Source organism: Balearica regulorum, chromosome 5, assembly GCF_011004875.1.
Source record: "Balearica regulorum gibbericeps isolate bBalReg1 chromosome 5, bBalReg1.pri, whole genome shotgun sequence".
In the NCBI taxonomy this organism is placed as follows: domain Eukaryota; kingdom Metazoa; phylum Chordata; class Aves; order Gruiformes; family Gruidae; genus Balearica; species Balearica regulorum.
Window position 1 is genome coordinate 13,806,732 of NC_046188.1, and position 25,176 is coordinate 13,831,907.

Consider the following 25,176-nt stretch of genomic DNA (forward strand, 5'->3'; position numbering starts at 1 on the left):
CCTTGCTTTCCAAAATCCTTGTCTGGAGGAGCCCGGGGACCAGCCTGCAGTGCTGATGACCCCCCTGCGCTGTGAGGCCACCCAGGAGGGACATAGTGCCTGTGTTAACCCCTGCCGGGCCCCACGGCAGTGGCAGCAGCACGGTGGGGATCCTGCTGCCCTGCAAACCACCACCCACCCCACACTCCTCGCCTGGCTGCCTTCGAGGCCCCTACAGCAAGGCGAACTTCGGCCCCCCATCTCCTGCCCCCCGGGCCAGCCCTGAGGCACCGTCTTTCCCCCGGCCCCTCCTTGCACACCCGAGGGGGGGCTCTGCAGCTCCCCCAGCTCCCTGCACGCCGAACGGAGCCACGCAGCTTCCCCCGGCGGCCGCCCCGTCGGGGCGCAGCCCCGGTGCCCGCCGGAGGCGAGAGGCAGCCGGCGGGGCGGAGGCAGGAGGCGGGCGGAGCCGCCCCTCCGCCGGGCGCGGAGCTATAAGGGCAGCGCGGAGCGGCGCGGAGCGCGGCGGAAGCCATGGGTAACCGTGTCACTCGCGATGACTTCGAGTGGGTCTACACGGAGCAGCCCCACACGCAGCGCAGGAAGGAGATCCTGGGTAGGTCGAGGGGCTCGGAACCGGCCGCCGTCGGGGGAGGCAGCCGGGCTGGATTGCACCCCCGGACGGGGAGGGGCGGGGGGTTTGTGCCGGGTCCGCCGCTGTCGGTGCTGGGAGCGGCGGGGGGCACCGGCCGGGCTGCGGAGAGCGGGGGCTGCGGTCCGGTGAGCTTGGAGGGGTGTTTTCCCCAGGCGGGGGGTGCTGTTCTCCCGAATTCTCCCGACGCCGCCTGGCCTTCTGGAGGCAGCGGAGGGGCACGGCGAGGCCGCCGGCGGCTGAGCGGAGTCCCGCTGCACCGCGCTGGGTTACACGGGCGGCAGAGCTGGCGGTGGCGGGGTGACGTTGCCGGGCGATCAACCGGACCTGCGGCGGGGCTCCCGTCCAGCCCGCCCCGCACCTCGCCCCGGGCCGCCAGTGGCTGCCGGTGGGGCGGGGGGGGGGGGGGGGGGCAGCGCTCCCGGGTCTGCGCGGGGGGTGCCTGGGAGTCCTCCTGCTTTCCAGTGTCTTGGTAGTGCAATAAAATAAATGAGGATGTCCGTGAGTGTTTGCTAGAGAACAATAGAAAGTCCCCGCTGCTTGTCAGGGACAAGGTACGCTCTCCGGTTTCTATGTTCTACACGCAGCGTTTAACTTGCGTACGTGAGTATGTGGGGTTGGGAGGTTTTTGCTTTTGGTTTGGGGGTTTGGGCTTTTCTGAAGATAGTTTCTGAGAAGAACTAATAATTCATAATTGTTGCAGAATGTTGTTGCGTATCTCCTGAAAATGTATTTCCAATATTTTATTAAGAAAGACAAAGTTTTTAAAGATTTTCTATAAAGGAAGGCACTAGAGCTTGTGGCTGAGGTGCTGCTCAGGGTCTATGATAACTAGGTGTAGTTTCTTAACCTGTCCACAATCTAACAGATTAATCCAGGATTAATCTAAATTACAAAAATGTTTCTGGTATAGTTGTGGTGGTGGAATATCCTGGTCCAGGTTTGAATTATATCCAGGAAAATAATAATTATTTTACTGTGTAATCATGATAGAGAGTTATATATTATATAAAATGATGCTTCTTAGTGTCATGCTACTCATCCTTTCAGTCAAGGTGACTAGGTTTGCTGAGCTACAAGTAGGAGTGTGTATGGTAGGTCTCTCCCCTTGCTAATCTCTTGCTTTCCTGATCACAGAATCATAGAATGGTTTGAGTTGGAAGGGACCTTCAAGGTCATCTAGTTCCAACCACCCTGGCGTGGGCAGGGAATCTTGCTATAGAGTGGGGACTGCAAACCGGGATGAAGTTGTATTTTAAGGAGAGACTAGTGTGGTTGGACTGCCTTACGCTTGCCACAGCAAACTCTTTTTAGGACCTTTCAACTGCATACTTGCAAGGTTTTGCCACTATCTTTGGGTTCAGAATGAGCAATTGGAATGAAGGTCCATCTCCTTCCTTGCAGTTCCCCCTGCTCCAGCTGTGGGAGCAGAAGGAAGGGCATGGAGAAGTGTGACGTGGAAAGAGAGACATGGAAGATGCGGGCAGAACAATCCGTGTCTGTCTGACAGGACACAATGGATCATGCAATTACTGTCATGAATACCAAACTGTTACCAAAAATTATTGAAACTATCACCATCTCCCATATGATATCAGTATAATGATCATCACTGTATTATTCAAAGCCTGAGGGTCAGCAAACCCCTAGTATCGAGAGTACATACTTACCAAAGTGTCTAGTGTCTATTGAGCTGGAGTGCACTCTAAGAATCTTACGTATATATGAACAAACATCTATAAATATGAAGGTATTTTACATTTTTGTATATAGCAATGCTTTGGGGACAGAAGCATTCCATGCTGGTAAAGGAAGTATTTTCCTCCCAAATAGTTAATGATTTAGTTGCTACGCACTGAAACTTGACTGTTTTCTGTTTAGGCTGCAGCTTTTTGAAATGTTGGTCTCTCTCAGGCATGGCTACTTGGATTTAAACACAAACTGAAATTATGCATTAAGAAAAAAATATGGGCAAACTGACAAACACATAAGGCAGTTTCTTGCTACATAAGTGGTGTTTCCTTGAGCTGTTGCCCCAGTATGTTTCTATGGAGCAATTGAGAGGTAATAATGGTCTGTCACAAAGTTGTATGTCCGGGCTTGAGAGTTAGTAGCCCAGGTGTCTATAAGACTTTTGTAATCAGTGACAATATGCCTGAGTATTAACTCTGTGAGTCCAATCCCCCGACGATGGGCAGGGACATCTTTCACTAGCTCAGGTTGCCCAAAGCCCCATCCAACCTGGCCTTGAACACTTCCAGGGATGGGGCATCCACAACTTCTCTGGGCAACCTGTTACAGTTGAGCAGCAGAGCTATGAGTCGCGTGTATCAGCTGGGCTGGCTGGAAGCTAGCTTGTGGTAGGACACTGTTGCACTAGATGAACCCACTAGGGATGCAATTCCCAACGGCTATAATTATACCAGCAAATAGATTACATTTTGTGCAAGGGAGAGGTGATACTTTCTCCCTTATCTCTTTGTAAGATCTTCCTCTTGGACTCTAGGTATTAAAATGTAGCTAGTGCTTGGTACTGTCTAGGTGCCAATTGCTTCTACGTTACAGTGGAGATCTCTTGCCAAGCTGGCACTTCAACCCTGATCACGCTATTCATGTTCCTGAACACGTTATTCATGCTTTTCAGTTTATGAAATTGAATTGTTTCATTGCTGTTCTCTCACCGTCTTGTTTATGAAAAACCTGTTACTATCTTGTGTCAGGACTGAGATTTGTGTAACACTGCAGCGAGCTGTGTTAGAGAAAGACCTGGCTGAAAACTAACCAGACAGAAGAAAATTTTTTCATCTGGATCTGCTTAGTCTTATACAAATGCTATTAGAGGGAGATGTAATGTAGGGTATAATGTAGAGACGATATCTACTTCTAGTAGAAATAGGATTTCTACTTTAGTGGCAGTAAGGGTCTGTCGGATTGAAACGCTTGGAGAACTATGGTCTTGCACGGTGGGAATTGATGGTGTTTTTCTGGATTTAAGACGAAAAAATAATTACTCAGATGCTGGTAACATCATAAGCACATAATGAATGGTCATTTCACCTGCAGTTTTCCAAATGCAAGCAATGAGTAATATGTCATGGCATGGAAAGAATTAGATCTTATTTGTGCTGTGGGTTGTATCTAACTTTATGAAATTACTGTAGGTTGGTCAGAAAATGTCTTGCCTCATAGGATCCTTAGAGAAGCACTTGTTTGCTGCTGAGGATGAGGGCTGAATCAGTGTTGCCCAGGGTAGGCTAGGAGCGTACGAATATGATCTTACATCCAAGAAGAATTAATAATTATATGATTGGTTCTTTGGCAAGTTATTTTGGAGTGGAGATGGTGCAAATGTTTTATATGTGCTTTATCCTGTAGAAAGGCTGAGATGTTAGCCTATGGGAGGGGAGAGGAGTTAGAACAAAATAAAATAAAATGGCTTTTGGCTTTTTTAACTTTTAGCTGATTTGAGTATGATAACTTCCAGCTCTGCTCACTTATTTAGAGATTAGTCTGCTATTTCTTCCAGCTGACTCTTCTGTTGCCTATTTAAACCTGCCATTTATGAAAATTCTAATAAATCGTACCTACTGAAATGTGCAAGATGCATATCTCCTTAGCTTAAATCAAAGCTCTGAATTACATATGCTTCTGGCAAAGAAACTGTGTTTTGTTTCCCCTTTATGCTGCAGTACGTGGGCACAGTGCTGCCACTGATGCGCAGGTTCTTTGATGAGCACATTCAGAATAGCTGCCATCTCAGTGCTCGTGCCAGTTCCCTGTGGGGATCACCTATAAAATAAATCACATGAGCAGAAAGTCAATGTTTTAGGTGCTTGTGGTCTTCTGCTGAAAATGTGTTAAGTGCAACTGAAGGCTTCATCTTACTCCATGTTGCAGGTTTTTGTTTGAGAGGGAGCTGGAAGCCCTCTTTCTAGCATTCCTGCATCCCTTTACTCTGAACCAGCTAGTAAACAACTGTAAACAAACATCATCGCTGCTGTCATAGCGATGTGCTGACACATCTATCTCTGTTGACACCAGCAATGTGGCACCGCTGCGGTGCTTTGCCTCTGGTGGCCACTTCTGGGTGACCCAGCTCCCTTGAACCAGCTAGCACAAAGTAATTTAGGAGCTTGTGGGTGGCAAATACAAGATTACGACCCTTGTCCTTGCACACTGGATACACAAAACTTCAGTGTAATTAGTTGGGCCAAAAAGCTTTCTTTTTAGTTTGCATACTGGAGGGGGCAGGAGACTCTGCAAAGCCAAAAGCTTTTGTCATGCGCATTGTCCTCTGTGTGTGTCCTACCTGTGTCCTGGCTCCTGTATGGTTTGAATTAATCACGGAATCAAAAAATAGTTTGGGTTGGAAGGGACCTTTAAAGGTCACCTAGTTCAACCCTCCCTGCAATGAGCAGGGACATCTTCAACTAGATCAGGTTGCTCAGAGCCCCATCCAACCTGACCTTGAATGTTTCCAGGGAGGGGGCATCTACCACCTCTCTGGGCAACCTGTTCCAGTGCCTCACCACCCTCATTGTAAAAAATTTCTTCCTTATATCTAGTCACAATCTACCCTCTTTTAGTTTAAAACCATTACTCTTTTTCCTATTGCAACAGGCCCTGCTAAAAAGTCTGTCCTCATCTTTCTTATAAGCCCCCTTTAAGTACTGCAAGGCTGCAATGAGGTCTGCCTGGAGCCTTCTCTTCTCCAGGCTGAACAATCCCAACTCTCTCTGCCTGTCTCCACAGCAGAGGTGCTCCAGCCCTCTGATCATTTTTATGGCCCTCCTCTGTACCTGCTGTCCCGTCCCACTCGGTGTGTTAGGGTGAGGTTAACTTTTTAATTCTCTGCACGGTAATCAGAAGTAACGACAATTACTCTAGAGGTTCAAACAAATCACACATTTACTTAAAATTCAGCAGAACTACAAAAGATAGAGGCTTGGCAAAAGTTATAACAAGACTTAAAACTTAGCAGAACTATGAAAGATAATGGCTTAGCAAAACTTGTAATGATATTACTGTAATGTGCTGAAAATGAAGTTAGAGACAAAGAGAGTGGCACAGAGGAAAGAAAAGAGACAAAGAAAGAGAAAGAGAGAGAGAGAGAGGAAAAGAGAAAAGATATCACCACCCTTGGATCCAGCGATGTTCTCTGCTCGTAGTGGTAGTCCTCAGGTGGTGGACACGTGCCGAAAACTTATGTTTCCCCTTTTTATAACCCGATGTGCCCGCCCCATAGGCGGGGGCCTGTCATCACTGAGCAGGTACAGTATGTGCTCAGAATGTTCAGAAATGTTCTAGAAATGAGTCGGTGGGTTGTGGGGGTCTTGGGGCTCTCACTGTCCCCCCCTTCGGGGCTGACCAAGTGAGTGATGATCTTTCACAGGCACATGCGTGCAGAAGACAGATGGTCTTTGCACATTTCAGGAATAGGGCAATGGGCTCACAAGATGTTATCCTACCTCCACAGGTTCCGTTCTTGGTCAACACTCTCTCGTCATCAGCCCATCCCTGCCTGTGTTAAGAAGGGTGTTTGTGGCATTCACTTGTTATCAGAGCCTTACACCTGCTCCAACAGGTCCATGTCTTTCCTGTACCGAGGACTCAAGTGTGCTGTGCTGTTTGTGAGCATGTTCATGAGCTGAGCTGCTACAAAGCAAAACACTATCATGTCAGCACACTGACTTCTTTTGGTTTAGTGGGGTTTTTTGGCGGGACAAATACCCACGTAGGGCACAGGGTAGTTAAGCTAACATCCTGTGCCTGATGTCTCTTACTTGTTCTGTCAGGGACCCACAGTTGATAAAACATAGTCTGGGACAGCAGCAGCAGCACAGAGATTTTTTTTCCCCCCTTTTCTTTAACAGGTCTTATACTGAGTGATATCTCCACTTCGACTATACCTGTATGCTGCACTTGTGGTCAAAATAAAGGAAGATGAAGAAATCAAATTTCTTCTCTTGTTACTACTAGCTTCTCAAGGACATGGGCAGGGCTGCTGCTCCTTTAAACCTCCACCACTTCTGTGGTTGCGGACAGCTCATGCTCTTGCCACATCCAAATCCTGCATGTGCCAAAATGTGCAAGTGCTAAGTATGTCATGTCACATCAATGAGAAATTGTGTCTGCTGCCATCATTGAGGTCTAACTGGGTCTCTCCTGAGTCATTTCAGGAGCATTGTCAGTGGGAATAGAGGATGAGTGAGGGTTCAGAACAAGATATTCACTGTCTCCTGAGGAGGAGGAACACCAGGACCTAGTGACTGACAGCTTCTCCACGAACAATTACTCCAGCCCTAGCTGAGCATCACTGTAGGGCTATGGTGAGTGGTCCTGGATGTCCAGAGAGGACGGAGTATCAAGGAAAAAAAGTCTAGTCAGAGTAATTTGTCAGTAGCATTTCAGAGTGAGGCATGCCACTAGAAGGGTGACTGATGCTTACACACAACAGTGGAGTGATCTCTGTGAAATGTTAATTCAGTAAATGAGTTGTTTCAGAATCATAAATGCTTCTGAAAATATACTTCCCGCATTTGTTCTCTCTTAACTGCTGTTCTTTCATCCACACTGTTGTACAAATGAGAAATGCTGCCTTTCATCATCACGGTGTGGATTTCAGCTGCTCTGAGGTTACGTTATAGGCACAGTGGAGCTGTTTGGGCAGAATTATTAATTATATCTACCCACTAAAGTGGGTAGTACTACTGCTAAAGTGCTTGCGCTGCTTTTGTGGTGTGCAGGGACAGAAGTGTCATCCTTCTGCACTGCTGTACATCTACACCAGTATCCCCATCCTCTGAACGGCAGGATGATGGACAAGCTGGAAGCAGCATGCGTGGATAAGCAGTCTGCCAGGCTGAGCTAACAGACTTTCCCAACAAGCTGGAGGCTGGACAGTGTCCTGTGGAGACATCAGAGTAGCTGGAGCTCTCCTGGTCCTATTGTACTCTAAAGGGCAAATCCTCATCCCATATGGTCATATAACTGTGGGGTATTTTGTCACACACACCCACACACACCCTTATCTAGAACGGTGGAATGATGGGGTTTTTTTCTCGTATTCCTGTGCCCTTTCCATGCCATGATTGTGGATAATGAAGAGCTTGCTATAGATTACATTTTCTGGGCATCGTCATGTATTAGCCCTGACCCAGTGCTTGTTGGGAAGGGATGGACTCTGGCTGCATAGAAGCTGGTCATTTTTATAATGGGAAAGTGCTAAGGAAAACCAAAATGGAAGTGATTGAGGAAAGAGCAGCATGATGAAAATCTCTGCTCAGATGGCTCCTAGTGTGAAACTCTAACTGTCTCAAGAGTGGAGAGTAGGTGTCTGTTTACTTCTCCAAGTGCAGTGTGTAGGAAACAAAGGTGGTCTTTATTGTGGTTTCTCTATGCCATGGAAGTGGGAAGGGTTCATGATTTATGATTGTGTTGGTTTTGCGTGGCAAGGTTTTGGTAGCGGGGGGGTTACGGGGGTGGCTTCTGTGAGAAGCTGCTAGAAGCTTCCCCTGTGTCTGACAGAGCCAATGCCAGCCGGCTCCAAGACGGACCCGCCGCTGGACAAGGCCAAGCCCATCAGCGCCTCTGTGATAACATATTTAAGACAGACAAAAACAGTTAGAGAGCTTTTGCAGCAAGGGAGAGGGAAAACAATCAACAACAGTGCTGATAACAGATATTAACAATGGGTGATAACAGAGAATGATTTACCGATCCCACGACCGACCGGACGCCCAGCCAGTCCCGGAGCCACGCCGAACCCGCCCCTGCCCGACTAGCCCGCTTTTATGGTGAGCATGACGTCACATGGTATGGAATAGCCCCCGGCCAGCCTGGCTCACCTGTCCTGGCTCCTTGGGAAATTAACTCTATCCTTGCCAGAACCAGGACAATGATAAAAAGACACAATACTGTGGTTTAACTAGTGTGCAAAAATTTGCTGTTGGAGAGGAGTTAATCGTGTGTTGAATTTAATATTAAACCCTAGCAAGATACTCAATAGCTGTCACCTGCAATAAATGCAACCTACCTGCATTGCTACTTGCAGACACTCTTGCTGCCAGTTGGCAGTTACTACTCTGAAATCTCTTAAAGGTAATCTGCAATCCTCGTTACCTGCAACAAAAAGAAATAGGTCCAAAGCAACAATATAAATAGGTTCTCAAACTACAATAAAAAGCATTGCTCAGTCATTTTCCCATCCCATTAAAACTTTTTTTTTGGTCAAAGTGGCCTGAGTTTGACCAGGCTGAGGAACAGATTTGGTTGTTTTACTTCTCTTCATCTCTTCTTGTGACTGCGGTAACTTACCTCTACTAACTGCATGACTGAAAATTTGAGGTGGCTTGATTTGTTAAAGGGTTTTCTGCTCTTTGGACAGATGCTCCTAATCAGGACATTAAGCTATGTAAAATTATATGTCTGTAACAGATATTCCAATCAGGTCATTATATCAAGTTATTCTTTAGAGTGGATATCACAGCACTTTGTGTAAAATTTTGGTGCCTGCCTAGGTACCAGAGAACTATTTCTAGCACGTTAGAATTTCTAACATGAAAACTAATTAAAAAACCTGCAAAACCAAGGACAAAAGCAAAACAGCAGACCTCTTGGGCTGTCCAGAGATTTTTATCAGAAAGGTTGTCTGACTTTAGAAAGATGTGAATTTTTACTAGAGCTTTCCCACCACTTAGAAAATTTCTCCTCTGCCTCAATAATCCTCATGGTGATTTTGCTCCCTTGTCCTCACAAGGGGAAGAATTGAGAATATCCCCTTTCTCACCATCTTCCACAAAACCTGTCTAATCTTGATTGTCTCTAACCTCTGTTAAGCTGGCCTGAAGTTGACCAACAGGCTCAAAAGTTGTTTGAATGGTTGCAGAACGTGCCCACATCAGCCTGCTTCCTTAAGCAATGCTTCATCTCTCTGAACTTCTGCAGACTTTTCAGGGTTCACTTTTATAGTAACCTTCTCTGGGTCCTGCACTCAGTACCTGCCACTGCTTGCAAGGTCACATGAAGTTATATGTATTGGCTCCTGCGTTTGTTTATAGTATATACAGCTGCATAGATGCAAATCATTATGTTTTTATTGCATTGGTATCATACAGTGGCAGATCATTTTTACTTTTCTATTCATAAAATGGGCCTATCAAACTTACAGGGACACACTGTGTAACTTCAGGGTCCAGACTGAGTGACTTCTCCTACAGTCTTAGCTGTGTGAACTGAGAAATGCAGAGTATGAGTAAAAGGAGGGAGACCGGTAGGTGAGTAAAAGCCATAAAACAGTGGAAAAATTAATGTGCAAGTTAATACTGGAAGTGAGAAGTGTGGGTTTGTGAAGAAGAGACCTGAAGCAATGAACAGCACCTAGAAGATAAGCTGTACTTCTGTGTATTTTCTTCTTAAAAGGACAAATGAATGGCTAGTAGAACTAAAGATCAATAAGCTGGTCCTGTCCTGATGTGGGTCAGACCTGGCAAGCCTAGCCCACGTCTGTCTGATGCTGTATTGCAGTATTTGTGAGGATGCACGAAGCTGTTGTGTGATTATTTATGTGACTTTCATGCCTGTTTCTGGTATGTGACTTGAGAACAGGCTAATGAATGGGAACAGAGAAAAAAATTCCGTGTCTTACAAATTTCTGATAATATTACTGACTTTTTTGTGATATTACCATGTGCAAAGACTTGTACATGCTGTAAGCACTGGTGAACACTCAAATACTTAGGAATTTTTTTTTTTAATGCTTCATTTGTCATCTAACTACAGAGCAAAACCTGGTGAGCCTGTTGCTCAACCTTCCTTTGCTAGTATGTCTGAAGCAACAGTGTGGAAAGGGTTACAAAGAAGGCACTTGTATCCCTATTGTGGAAAATAGCATCTGGATTGGCCAAAATAAAACATGAAATTGAAAACTTGAAAGACGGTGCTTCGTAGAGCTTAAATCTGGTGGGTTTAGGCATACTAAAACTCATCCTTGTGAAGGCACATGGTGCCACATATTGACCATCAGGTATGTGTTCTCTCTCGTTCTCTCTTGTTGAAATATATATATGTCAACTATATATATATAAGTTTATATATATATTTATATGTTCTTTATATAGTAAAAAGAGATCTCTCCCACAATTGGACGTGATGCTGGCAGTGGGAATGGAGCTCATACGTTAGTAAAGCTTTCAGTGCAGTGGCAACCCGGCTCTGGTATTGCCATTTTATAAAACTAGGGCCTCAAACACACAGTTATAAAAATAGAGTGCCAGTGGTGATTATTTTTACTTAGCTGTGATCTAATGAGGTTTTCTCTGCATTTTTCCCTTTAGCAAAGTATCCAGAGATCAAGGCTCTGATGGGACCAGATCCACATTTAAAGTGGGTTGTATCTGGAATGGTTTTTATGCAGTTTCTAGCATGCTACCTGGTGAAAGACTTATCCTGGAAATGGATTTTCTTCTGGGCTTATGCTTTTGGGGGTTGCATCAACCATTCGCTGACCCTAGCCATCCATGATATTTCACACAACGTTGCCTTTGGGAACAAGCAGGTCAAGTGGAACCGATGGTTTGCAGTCTTTGCCAACTTACCAATTGGCATCCCTTACTCTGCCTCCTTCAAGAAGTACCACATTGACCATCATCGGTACCTTGGTGGGGACAACCTCGATGTGGACATTCCCACAGACTTTGAAGGCTGGTTCTTCTGTACGCCACTTCGGAAACTGCTTTGGCTTTTCCTCCAACCTCTGTTCTACAGTCTGAGACCACTGTATGTGAACCCCAAAGCAATTACACGGATGGAAATTTTTAACGCTCTTGTCCAGTTTTCTATAGACCTTATCATTTACTACCTTTGGGGGCTCAAACCTATTGTTTACTTAATAGCAGGTACAATTCTTTGTATGGGTGTACATCCCATTTCTGGGCACTTCATAGCAGAACACTACATGTTCTTAAAAGGGTATGAGACATACTCTTATTATGGACCTCTGAACTGCCTCACCTTTAATGTAGGCTACCACATGGAGCACCATGACTTCCCCAGCATTCCCGGATGCAGATTGCCAATGGTAGGTATGGCATGAGCCGAGTGAATTGAATTTTTATAAAAGCTGTTAAACTGTCTCAAAGAAATCACTCTAAATCATAGCAAAGGATCAATTTTAAAAAGAAAAAAAAAAAGAAAAGAAAGAAGAAGAAAGCTTTTTGGATTTGTTTCTAATTCCTTTTTTAAGCAGGATATTGAGAGAAATGGCTGCCAAACTACTGTAGCATTTAGTTTATTTGAAGGAAAGAACTTCTGAGACTCAGAGGGCTTGAGTAACACTTTTTGCATGATAAAATCCTCCAACAATGCTCTAAATTTCTCCCCTTCCTTCACTTAGCCACTAGGCTTTGGCTCTTTGAAATTTTAAAGGCCCATCTAAAATGAGACAGGTGGCAATTTCTACTTGAAATTTGTCTAATGATCAATCTGCTAACTATATTGCTTGATTAACATCAAACGAAAGTATTTCTATTGTTTGAGATGACATAAATGTCAGGGCATGTTCCAGCCTGACACAAATAGCACTAGAAAATAAAGACCCGCTCTACATGACTTGTTTTAGCTCTGCTGCCCCACCCACAGAAAATGAGGATGCCTCATCTGTCGTTGGTAAAGTGCTGCGGCTTTCCTCTTTTGAAAGTCAAGTCCCTTTTTGTTTACAGTTTATCAGTTGTGGGAATCAAATTTGCAAAGCCCAGGTGTCTAGGAATGATTTTGAATCTCCCTCCAGGTATGTAGCTGCTCTTCTGGGTTTTAATACAAGGGTTCCTCAGCAGGTGCTCACAGTGTTAGAGGTACATGACTGCGCAGTATTCCTCCTGCATACAAATCCTCTGGCATAATAGGAAGAAAACATCTTCTGTCTCTTGTCTGATGCAAAGTTGGGGGCTGCTACTGTACACCCTCATGAGGTGGAGGTAGGGCTGAGGAGGTTGAGGTTCAGGAGCTGTGACCTCCCTACTACTGCATGACATGTACAACTTTTACGATATATCCAAGCAAACCCTGCTTTATGGGTTAATGTTCTTCATGAGAGAAACAATGACTGAAAGGAGATTCAAAACAAGAGGAGACTTTCTTGGGGTATAGAAGAGTGTGGGGAGTCTCTGTATCACCTGCAGTCCTCTTTTAACAGACCTCCTTCGCTGCTGGAGGTCTGTCCTGGAGAAGCTGGCCGTTCCTGGTGGGGTTCAGAGCAGCTGGTAAAGCAGCCCATGTTCACCTGTGAAGTTCTCCTGTCAGGCACTCCCATTGCTGATACACCTGATAGCTCAGCTGGGAAGTGTATGAGCTTAGCTTCAGCTTCAAATGTTCAAACTTGTTAGATAGGCTTAGATACTTTGATTACTGAAATGTAAATAGAAGAAAAGGAGGTTAGCTCTCTATCTTACACAAGGGAGGTAAGTGACTAATTGAACTTGCTGGGACTGTTGCTCCAGACCTGATTGAGACCTGAAAAGCTCTTCCCCACCCACACCACAAATAGTTCAGCCTCATTCCTTGAGGCAGTGCAGCAGCTGGAAGTGTCTGCCCTCCTGTGTAAGGAGGATAGAGTTATTAGTTGAATATCATGGGCTCATGTTCATGTGTTTCTAGCTCTTGGGCAGTTGGGACTTGCCCTGCTGGTGGAGGAGGTATCAGGCTTGTCAATCGTTGTTGTCTGACAGAACTATATGGAAAACTGGGAGTCTTTGACGAGTGATCATTTACAAGTGAAAAGCTATTATAAAGTGAAAATCCTTCGGCAAAACAGTTACTATAGAAAATCCTTTGTCCGTTAAAACAAGTTGGTAATTCTCTAATGCAAATTGAGAAGAAAAATTCTCTGCGTCTTTGGTGGAAGCAGATAAGTGGACAGATCCTCTCTGGACAGCTTTAATGTTTGAACTTCATAACAGGTAGGGCTAGAAACCTCCCCTTGCTCTCCCCTGCTTAACCTCCCAGCAAATTCTTCACTCAGCAAAGGTCTAGTGTTTTCAGATCTAGTCTCCTAGGCACTTGAACTGCTAACAGTTGAAATGTGTAATATGGATGACCTCTCAGTATAGCTACTTTTATCTTTAATTATTGGCAAGTGGAAAGTGGAATAAAGATCTTTATTTGGTTCCTACATGATTGAGAGTAGGGGAGAAATAGGATCAGAGAATAACTGGATCTTAATCTTGGAAAGTAACTGGCTCTTCCACTTGCTTATCAGAAAAGTAAATTCAGCTTTGTCCTTTGTTAAAGGTGTCTCATTCAGAATGTTCTGAATAATGTGTTTGCCACTGGAAAGACCTTTACCCTAGGAGTGTGACAGATTTGAAAGAGGAAGAATTAGGCTGCGCTGTAAGCTTATAGATAATAAAGACGAGTGACATGAGGTGCAGTAATAACTTGTCCCACTAGTATAATGAGATATTACACAAGAGACCATGAAATTTAGCATTATAATGAAGGACCTGATCTAAAAAAACCCCTATAGACTTATGACTAGATCAGTCTTTGAATGAAGTTTTATAACTGTAAGATATTGTATTGATTACCAAATGAGTAAAAAGATCCATTCTTCATTATCTGAAGGATTGAGTATACCTATGGAGAGAGGGGACAGGAGAACAAGGAGAAACTCAGTACTCTTCCTACAAACTGCAATAAAATCTGCAAACTTACCAGAGGCAAACTAGTTACTCATTAAGCTTGTGGGGAAAGGAAAAGACATGGTATGAAACCAGATTTATTAGACAGACAAGACTGGAAAACATGGTAGATGGGCTGGTTTTGAATTGCAGATTTCATTAACCCTGTGATGGCCAGGAGGGCTAGCTTGAGTGCTCTCCCTCCTGCCTGGTCAAGGACTATGAAGGGAACTTCTGTAATATGCCTTCTAGCATTCTGAACATTATTTTTCAGCTTCTTGTCACAAGGATCTCTAGCTCCTGTGTAGCTCCAGGACAAAGGGTCTATAACAGCCATGGTGGAATATTAGGTTGCATTTACCTTTTGTGCCTATCTGCTACTATGGAGCAGGATTGTTGCTGCTCTACAAGCACAAAACCAGGAGCAAAGTTTCAGTCTAAAATATGTGATTTCTTACCTACCACCTTGATCTACTTGCAGAAAAGCTTCAATACACCAGGTGCCAAGTGCCTAATAAGCTTCTTGCTGACTTTGTGATCTCTTGTTATCCTTCTTTGATAACTTTCATTCACAAACCAGCAATGAGTTAAGACTTACAGTTCAAATCTGTAAGGAGACAGAGAGGGAAGAATTGAAGCAAATGGACCATCTCCAATGCAATATGGAGAGCTCGAGGGCAAGGTCAGGAGCGCGTTTTCCTCAAATGTTCTGGTAGGTAAGGAGGTTTAAATATGGAGATGCTGAAACACATGACAAAACCACCTGACCTATTGTAAGGAAACATTTTTGTGTTAATCCCTTGTAAACGACAAAACACTTTTAAAATTCTCTCCTGCCATGTGATAGCAAAATGGGAACATGCACCTAACAAACTTCCTGTCTTTTCCATAAGAAAACCCTCTAACTGCATTCATTAAATTTTGCCTTTTCCCCATTCCTTTGTCACAAATATTTTATTGCAGCTTACCTTCTCTCCATTGTTTTTGTACATCCTATATGGTTGTCCTGCCCAGAGCACAGGGACCTTGCCAGCGGTACAAGTGGGGTCATTTTTAGTTAGCCTTTGGTGCCAGAGGGCACAGCCGCTGCCTGAGGCATTGTTCCTAGGAACTGAATTGGTGTTTGTGATCCTCCAGCCCTCCATTTCTATGTGCAAGGGGCAATACAGAATGACTTTCTGAAGCCCTTGTAGTGGTCAGAGTCCAACATGATCAAGAGCTCTGCAGAATAATGTAAGCAGATGAGAAAACATGTCTGGTTCAGATCACTGTGTCTGTGGACAAGAAATATATGGAATTCTGAAGAAGAGGGCAATGGTAGACTTGCCATATACACTTGGCTAGTATAGATGAGGATTGAAATACTGCTGCAAGTCATAATTCACAAAGAACGTCTAAAATGGAGGTGAGGAGGGAATGTTTGTGCATTCCCTGTGCTAGGGAGTGACCACCTCAGAGCTGGAGTGAAGCTTCTGGGGATCTGAGCCCCCCCTTTGTGTCTGCATAAGACCTTGTTAGTGGCTTTCATTCAAGGGAGTCATGGGAGTTTACTGTCTAAATAGTCCTTTCTCTTATCCTTTGACTATTTCAATGACCCAGATGGGAAAAGGGAGGATGCAAAACCCAGATTAAATTATTTCTGACTGTGGTTACAGAAGGAGTGCAGGGAACTCAATCTGCATCTCCAGAGATCTTACCCAGTGCCTGGAAATCACTCTTCTTCTGGTCATTAACAAATACCTCCAAGGGGAAATGCCGATATTGCCTGAATCCCATTGAAAAGGAACCACATTTGAAGTACAGGCCTTTAAAGCAGGATATAGGCAATTATTAGGAAGTCAGAGGTATTCAGTGAAAGGCAGAATACAATCAGACCTGAAGTGAATCCTCCACCTCCAACACGGCACTACCGTGCCATAAACACACAGTGCACAGGGGCAGAGGCACAGAGGTAAAAGATCTTAACAGAACTTGTAAGTTACTCAACCTACCTCACAGGGAAGTGTCTGCTAGGAAGCTGAATTAATGAAATAACTAGCAGTGAGCAGTGCTGGCTTATAATTTAACTTTTGCTGGGATTCTTACGTGTTCACAAACAGTCAAAATGCTCTGTTAAGATTCCACCATTACACCTTGGATGCTGATGAGACCGTCCTCCTGGATGACAATTTGTGTGTAACCCTTTTGACCTTCACTGGAAGCCCTTACTGTGCTCAGCATAGCTGGCTTTAAAATTCTGCAGGGTTTTTAAAGAGAGAAGCCATGCTGTCCTGCAAGACAAACTCTAGAATAGCGTTGTTTGCCTAGGAGGTGGAGCTGTAATAAAACCATGCCCAAGCAGCTTAAGTGCAGGTGTACAATAGTTAACAGACTCTGCTGCTTCATAAGTGTGTTCAAAACCCAGAGCATCTAGCTGGAGCAGGGACCACTGATAACTCAGAAATCCTCATAGTCCCCTGAACCTGACAGGCTTGAAACCTCTTTGTCCTCTGGTTCTGTCCTTACAAGCCACCCGCAATGATATCCAGTGCTTCTCTGGTGACAGCAGTCATAAGACTTGGGGATTTGTAACAGGGATGAAGTTTTATTAGACTCGTGATCTAATAATGAATCGTGCAGCACTTTTAACACCAGACTGAGGAGAACAGACCGCCCCTGCGATCTCCTCTGCCTGCTGGAAGAACCTGTCTCGGATTTGCATCACGGTAGCAGAACAGAGGAAAGAAACCGTAGAGTAGGCAAGGCTGTGTCTGGCATTTTCTCTACTGGTATGTCTCTCCTACCCAGAATCCTCAGCAGACAAGTATTATGAGTGGTGAACAGAGCTTTAAATACCATGTGTTGGTGTCTTGGCAATTTATAAACTGGATTAATGGATTAGTCATCTCATTGTGGAGAATGTCATCTCATTGTGGGGATCCCTCTACCTTCCAAATGAAAGAAAATAGTTCTGACTGAAGGCAGAGATCCATCATCTTTCAAATTCTGACACTGTCAGGCAAAACTTACATCAGAAATCTGCTAAGAAGTATCTAAATGTATTTAAGTACATCTCATTTGGCTGAACTTCAGAAGCTCACAAGCAATAACAAGTAACTTAGGTTATGGCTCTGCTATCAGATCTGAATGGGAAGGCTGAACACACCCGACACTGTGCAGCTAAACAGCTCATTCTCTCTCTTCTTCTTCCAGGTGAAGAAGATTGCAGCAGAATATTATGATAACCTCCCACATCACCAGTCCTGGATTCGAGTTCTGTGGGACTTTGTTTCTGATGACACTATCGGTCCTTATTCAAGGGTTAAGAGACTATGCAAGCTGGCAAAAGAAAGCTAACGGACTAGCTCCGGCTGCTGCATTGGAGTTCTGTTTGTCTGTTTCAATGCCCTGAGTTTTCTGCAGAAGTAGAAGGATGTTTGTGTGTGCTGAAGGAGCATTGGTGTGTGCTCCTTAGACTGAGATGAATGTGGAAATGAAGCAATTGGATGCACTATTTTTGACAACTGATACTTTTTAGCAAAGGATATTTCTGTATGTAACCCTGAGAAACTAGCTTAGAATGAGCTGTGATTATGCAAACCTTTAGTCGAGGCTTAGAATTAACTTCCTGGGCCAAGTGTGCCTAAGTCTGAGTTTTGGCCTGGTCTGCAGCAGAGAATACTTGGTGCGTGTATGTGTGAGCATGCGTGTGTGTAGTTTAGGACTGATTTCTCTTCATGCCAGATTAGATGTAGATGCTTTGTGTGCATATGACTGTGAAAACAGGGAGGATTGGCACACAGTAGTAAATGATACTTTCTGGCAAACACAAGGGTGCCTTTAGCTCAAAGTCTTGTCTAATCTAATATCTTACTTCTGATAATGGTTGGTAGCAGAGATTTTGTATATGCAGTAGAATATATGTATATTTTTGTACATTTGGATCATTATTTTAGTAGCTACTGTTTGACCTTTATTCCAGGGCTTTGTCTAAACCTTTTCTGAATCCATTTCTATCCTTAGGATCTAATAGTCAGTGTAGCTAAGTGGCAGAGCTGAACTGTGGTGTGGATAAACCTTTCCTTTAGTCTTCCACTTGCTGCCTGATCAGCAGGATGGACGTGCCCCTGGAGGAACTGAGTGGTCCTCTCTCCCTCACCTTTTCATAACTTCATGTTTCTAATACTTTTCCCCACTGTAAGTCCTTCTGGGGGTGGGAAGGTTCTAATTTTAATTGCTGCTTACCAAGGTTGTTGATATTCCTAATCATCTTTCCTGGTCTTCTCTGTATTATACTCCTGTTTGTGAACAGGAGTTAGAAGTATGTGTCAGTGAAGACGTGGAGACATTATGGTGGTATTTGTTCCTAATTGCTTTCAGAATAGTTGTAACTTTTTACCTCTCATTCAAGGGGCACCAACTTGACATTTAGCAAGCATGTGACTATATATAAAAGCTATATGAAAGCCATCAGTGACAGTGTGCAGGGGATGTCCCTGGAACATAGAGCTGTGGTTGTTTCTCTCCCTATGTGTCTTACTTTGTGCTATTGACATTAACCTTCATCTGTCATTTCTACCCACTGGAATAGTTAAATCTTCCTGCCTGTCCTCTCCAACTATAAACTTTTGGCTATCGTCAATAGTTCTGTATCACCAAAAACCTTAATCACCATACCTTTCCCCAAGCAGAACAATATCTTGGGAATCAGGAATTCAGATGCCATCTAATAACTTCCCACCACCCTGGAAAGCTGATTAACTTATTGCTATCCTTACTACGTGGTTAAGAGAGATCTTTAAAGGTCATCTTATACTCTAACAGTTTAACTTTTTTGTTTTCTTCTGGAAATCCATGTCTGTAACAAAGAAAAGGATTATTGTGCATTCTCTTTGGTCCCTCAAAGTATGCTATTAGACCTGGGAAGCCTGTTTTCCTTAATAAACACAATTTTGTTCCTTCCTCCTACAGCACTGGATGCAGTGAGTCAGTCTGTCTGTTCGTCAGCCTGGCACATCAGGCAGCCAAGCTAGCCTGCTGCAATTTGGGTTCCTCCTCCTCCATTTCCTCTTCCTCCATTTTTCTCATCTGTCTGATTTTGGCAGTTGGGTAAATACCCAGGCTTGCTCAGTAGTGCAAGGTCCTTTGTAAAGCAGGGGCTGAATACCACTTCATTCACAGATACTGTTTTGGTCCGTGGGTTGTCCTTCTGGAAAAGAAGAGGAAGAACAGGACTTCTTCTGACACTTCATACTTCACTGGTTCTTCAGCGAAGAACATACTTAAGACATTATGTCTTAATTATTAAAGCCACTTTTCTCCCAAAGCAAGAGTCTTTAGTGTGGGAACCTCCATTAACTTCTTTGTGTCAGTGCTTATGTCAGGGAGCTTCAGTTTTTTATTGCTACTTTAGTGCTGCTGACACTCCACGATCACATAATTCAACTTCCCATGTCCTTAGCAAGTTGTGCCTCAACTCTCTTGGCCAACTTAGAAAGTTAATATAAAAACCATAATAAAGATTATGCTATCTTCCTCAATCTGACTGTTGTCCTTTTCTTCTATGGAGGATGACCTTTCTGTAGTTCCTTTACTCAGCTATTGCATGGATGCATTCACCTATGTGGTCTATAGATTACTAGCCTAGCCTGACACAGAGGCTATCGTATAAACCGAGGGTACCCTGCCTCCCATCAGTATTTCCATCATGGTCCCAGCTTGCTTTCCCCAGGCAGCCCCCAGCCCTCCTGCTCTGCAGTCTCCCTCTCAGAGGCAATCTGAAGTGGCTGGAAGCCTGGTGCCTGCAGATGTGCGCTGCAAGCTGAGTTTCAATGTGTGTGGGTGCTGCTGGAGAAGGCTGTGATCCTGTCCTCTCCATGGACACTTGTCCTTGCCACTGCCAGTAATGTTGGCAGAAGCGTTTGTTTTGGGTTTTTTTGGTTTGTTTGTTTTTTGGTTTTTTTTTTTTTTTTTTTTTTGGTGGGGATTTTTGTCTGTTTGTTTGTAACTGCAGGGTGGATGGGTCTGGGTTAAAAGTACATTTTACTAAAACCATACATTATAGTGCATTATAATAAAACTATATGTCATATAGTTTTAGATATACTATATATAGTTTTATATATATACACACTATATATGGTTTTATTCTCCATTATGCTATGTATAGTTTTATTCTCTTTGCTTAAAAATTAATCCAGATCTTCTTCATTGTGTGGCCTCACTAATGCTCTGGCACGAGGAGACAGGAGGAACAAACAGCTGTATGATAGGTCAGAGTGGAGGTTAATGCCCCCCTTTGATTTCTGCCGTGTAAAATGCCTGTGGCCTGCCCTGTTGCAGCAGCTCAACAAGCCCAGCACGAAGGGACGCTCTTCTCTACAGAGGCAACAAGCAAACTGACTTAGTGTCTGGGATGGGGAAATCCTCCGGCAGTGCCACTACTGCAAAAAATAAGCTGCCCTACGCATCCCTGTTGCTGGAGCTGTACGCGGGGAACCAGCGAAACGCTAGTGATGCCAGGACTGCTCCCCTGCCCCTACCAGCCGAGCTCCCCCTTCCACCCCCGCGCACCTTGCTCCCGCAGCTATTAAGTGGCCCTGTGCAAACTTCAGCTTATTATGTCTTAATTATACGAAGCCTGCAAAGGTAGGAGAAAGTAAGAAAAACTCGTTTACAGCAGGTGGCTGATGTTAACAGCAGGGCACACCATATCCAGACTGTACACTCAGCCCGAATTACAACGCAGTTACTACTGACCTTAGGCATAATGCCACATTCCAAAGGAAAACGTGAACTATGCCAGGCCCCAACTTCCTGAAGCTTAATTAAGATTATGGGAGAGTTTCTCAGAATGGTTGTGATCATCTGAGAGGCAGCAGTTTTGAAAAGTACTTGCCGTTGTCAGGTATGCCATTAAATAGGTTTATAATTAAAAATGCTTGAGCTACTGCATGAGATTTATGCAACAGAGCAGTATAATCTTTGCTGTTACTGATGCTTGTCTGTGTTCTTCACACTGGAAAGGCTTCTTCTCGTGGTCCTGGGGTTGTGGTGTACATCAATGTCTGCCTGCTTTAGCTCCCACGTGGAAATCTTACCCCTTTTTTAACCTGGCTCTCGCCTTCTGCTGGCATTAAACAGCCAACAGACATCAGGCTCTGTCTGGAGCTCACCATTGCATTAAACTCAGATTTTTCCCATTTCTCCCATATTTAATCTACAGTATAACCACCTTGTAAAAAAAAGACTCTTCTAAAAGGCAGACTGGTTTGCTTTGAAGGGTGCGGAAGGACAACCCCATGCTCTCTGAGCCAAAGCAAGTAACATTTTACAGCTAACGGCCAAGCACGCCCCACCCCACCTCCTGCCCCGGTCCCCTGTGGCTGGCAGGACGTGCCAGTCCCTCCTGCCTGCTGCCGTGCTCCATGGGCGCTGGGGGACACCAGCAAGGAGGCAACAGGCTCTCCTGGGCTGCTGCACCAGGCTCTGCTCCCGAAACTGTTCCTGGGGCCTGGCTTTTAAAACAAAATCTTCAGGTAGGCCTGAAGCAAAGCAGCGGGCTTGGAAAATATCTGACAGATTTCAATAGCTGAACTCCGATCTCTTGCCTTTTGCACAAAGTTATCAAGAAGATGGTATCAAGACTACTGGCATGTAAAGCTTGCGCCAAACTAAAAGTCAAGCAGAAATTCCCAAGATTGCGCTGGTGGAAAGAATGGCTCTAAAGAAAAAAAATTGTATGACCTGAAAGATATGACTGGGTATGTGCTGTTAAGTGTTGGTGTCCTGCACTCACATCTTTGACTTCACTTTCTGTGAAATAAAGCTCAAGACCTGCACAACATTAACAAATGACACGAGATATTAACAAATGAGTCCCCTCAAGCCTCTAGTTCAGCAGTGCTGCGCCAGCGATTTCAGCTTGCATCCTCCTAATGCCTTCAGTAACCTTGCTCTGCATAAATACCTCCATTTTATTTACTGGAAGCCCTTACGAGTGCAGGTGATGGGACCTGGGTTTTTTTCAGTGATGGCAGGAGATGCAGTGGGACAGTTAGCGGTGGCCTGAGAAGAGCCATAAGCCACTGTCCTTCACTGACTTTGGCAAAAAGTTGCTGAGGTTGCCACAGCCTGACTGCAGGAGGTGGTGCTCAGCCAGCGGTGCGAGGAGGGTTGGGCAGGTGAGAGCCACGTCTCCCTGAAAAAGCAGGCAGGGCTGTTGCCATTGCACCAGCTGTAAGATGCTCAGGCTCTCTCCTCGCGCTCTGCGGCACTGGCTGGGCAGAGCTGCCAGCCCCCGATGAGTCTCGGTCACCTTCCTCTTGTCGTCAACAGAAGTGACATAGAAGTGTGGGAGCTCAAGGGACGAATAAAACAAAGAAAGGCAGGGCCATGTGGACAATAAACAGTTTATTACCAATATGAACACAGATACTGTGATGCACTGACGTACCATTTTTTAATATTGTGATAACTCTGAGACAAAGAACTTGTTGGCTGACAACTAACATGTCTCTGTTTCTTCTGGTGATGCCACAATACATTTCTGTTGGCAAAGGATCTTCATTTACATTGCAGACTACTAATAAAATTACTTTGAAGTCATCTATCAAAAGCAAATGGTTCACATGTGTTCTTATCTACTACTAAAAAGAAAGGTAATACATTTAAATAAGCAAATACAAAATACAAAAAAGGCTGACGAATCCAATGTGCAGTGTCAGATGAAATCTAAAAAATCCAGAAATTTAAAATTTAATATTCTTTAGATTAAGACTTTTAAAATGAAGCGAATCCAAGGCAGCAGCAAGCTTCAAAGTGTGCTGAGTCTGCTAATAAAAAGGGTTTAAGAACAAAGACAGTGCCGGTGTCCTCTCTCACCATCTTGCATGACCTTGGTACACTTAGAAATGATCCAGTCTTCCTAGCATTCTTGGTACCATCCAAATGCTTTGCAATCATTATGTTGTACTGATTCTACTCAACTCCTGCCGTATGGCTAGAAAACCAAACCAAAAAGTTAATGCATAATGTTATACCCAGTGTGATGGAAAATGCTAAGTACAGAGGTTGCAGAAAGTACACGCTGGTAAAAGGATGAGTGGCGGGTAAAAGGATGAGTAAGGGTAAGCAGTCAGCTGTTTGCTTGCAAACTGCAGTACTGATTTAAGAAGATGCATCTGTGGTTTATGCCAATGTCTTGTTTTGCACTGGAATGAACTGGGGAGGCTCTGAGGGCCAAGCTGCTGGGACGGTAGCGTATGGGCGAGGGTCTCCTCAACTGCAAATTGCTCCAAGGTTTTGTGAGCACATAGGTCTAGGGCAAGGGGACAGGGAATGAATTTTAGCTGTTTTACAGTCTCTTCTTTTTCCCCTTCTGTGTGAATCTAAGATGGGCAATGCAGGGTGTGGACATGCATCTTCATATGCCCTAATGGGGGCTTCAAATAGGTATTTTGCTGTGCATTTCAATAATGGCCCTGAAAAATACATTTAGTCATATATTGCAGAGCAATTTAGAAAAAAGTACTGATACATTTAGTACAGCCGTTGTACTTTTCAATGAAATATGTGGCTATTTGGAAAGCTGTAATCAAGTGAAGGTCTGAAATAGCTCTTCAAACACAGGAAGCCTACAGAAGATGCTTGGGAAGGATTTTCAGTTTGGTACCTTTGTCCCCTCCTCATCTGGGACCTGTGTGGCTGGCTAGTTACAAGCGATTTCACGCTCCCTGACTTTGATAAATTGATGTGCCATGGGCTACGGGCAGGCCCTTTCTCACCCTCCCACCTGTGAGAAACACCAGTCAGTGAATTTCTCACAAGTTGGGAGTGAAAGTGCTCATCAACAGCATAAAAATAAAGGATGTAAACACAATGTCACGATCAGAGCTCAGGTAAGGTAGATGCTTGTTCTTCAAATGTGTATGTAAATCAGAGCTGCTCAGAGAAGTCTGAAAACACGAGGGAACTCTCTGCAGTTCCTACCGTCTTATCTATGGGAAATTAGTCATAAAGATGAGAAAAATAATAATTTTTCTCTTTCTTACCATCAATTATCTCCTCTTTCACTTTGTGTAACTCTCTTACAACTTCCTCCAATATTTCCTGATGAGACAAAACACAAGTCAGCTGCTCAGAATTTCCTTCTAACCGGTGGAAGAAAACGCAAGTTTAACACGGTTGTGCTTGTCCCCCGCCTCCGCTGACGATCAGAGCCTAGCACTACTAACAGCTATGTCTGCACTCCCAGGCCAAGGACGCAGAAGGTGCTGGCATATTTATTTGCACGTTTCTGTACAGGCATCTTGATCAAATAGCAGTGAGATTGTGCTCTCTTGCTGCTCACCAGCTAGCCTTTCTCTAAGCACCTAGTTATAGAGGAAATCAGAAGACTGAACAGCTGTTTTGCTTGTACAGCGCATGCATGGGGGAAAATGGGTAGCTCGTCAAATCTCTTAAGTGCAAAAGACCTTTTCACTCACCTGTTTCATTCGATCAAAATCTAAGGCATCCATAGCCACATCATTGCTGCTGCTCACTGGCTTCATCCTTGAGAAATGGAAGAAGAGGACAAAAAAGCCAGTCAGTTCCTTGCAAGGCACGCTAAGCTACACCCACCTGATGGTGTGGATGAAATCCACCCCAGAGCAGGAGCACCCATGCTCGAACGCTGAACCGGAGGCTCCCTCTTGTGCCACTCAAGAGAGTTCAGCAGCTGCTGGAGAGCAGCACAGCTGCCGTTTCACAGCCTGACCCTCAAAGATGCTGCTTTCTCCTATTGCAAACGCACTGGAGGGAGTGCAAAGACTGCACCAAAACTTAATTTACCTTTTTTTTTTTTTGTGTTGGGAGTCTCGATTTCAGACTAGAAAATGGTGAGATGTCTTC

At 44.4% G+C, this 25,176-nt stretch overlaps 2 protein-coding genes across 12 annotated transcripts in view; one reads left to right on the forward strand and one right to left on the reverse strand.

The window, feature by feature from the left end:
* Positions 1–453: 453 nt before the first annotated feature.
* Positions 454–18,788, forward strand: DEGS2 (delta 4-desaturase, sphingolipid 2). The gene is made up of 3 exons (XM_075753578.1): positions 454–595; positions 10,966–11,708; positions 17,497–18,788. Exons 1-3 carry the CDS (start codon positions 514–516, stop codon positions 17,638–17,640), a joined length of 969 nt encoding a protein of 322 aa, XP_075609693.1. The 5' UTR covers positions 454–513; the 3' UTR covers positions 17,641–18,788.
* Positions 18,789–22,680: 3,892 nt separating this feature from the next.
* The window catches only part of EVL (Enah/Vasp-like), a 160,120-nt gene continuing 157,624 nt past the window's right edge, over positions 22,681–25,176 (reverse strand). For 7 of the 11 annotated variants that reach the window (XM_075753571.1, XM_075753567.1, XM_075753572.1 and 4 more), the window contains 3 exons: positions 24,771–24,837; positions 24,336–24,393; positions 22,681–23,284 (listed from right to left, as the gene is read on the reverse strand). In XM_075753571.1, the coding sequence (XP_075609686.1) occupies positions 23,247–23,284; positions 24,336–24,393; positions 24,771–24,837 (163 nt within the window). In that variant the 3' untranslated portion in view covers positions 22,681–23,246. The remainder of the gene's footprint in view (positions 23,285–24,335; positions 24,394–24,770; positions 24,838–25,176) is intronic. The other 4 variants (XM_075753574.1, XM_075753576.1, XM_075753570.1 and 1 more) reach the window with 1 other exon arrangement.

Excerpts from the sequence above, each read along its gene's own strand:
- DEGS2 (XM_075753578.1), top strand. The coding sequence starts at position 514 with ATGGGTAACCGTGTCACTCGCGATGACTTCGAGTGGGTCTACACGGAG. Across the intron at positions 596-10,965 it reads GCGCAGGAAGGAGATCCTGG|CAAAGTATCCAGAGATCAAG; the intron begins GTAGGTCGAGGG and ends TTTTCCCTTTAG. Across the intron at positions 11,709-17,496 it reads CCGGATGCAGATTGCCAATG|GTGAAGAAGATTGCAGCAGA; the intron begins GTAGGTATGGCA and ends TTCTTCTTCCAG.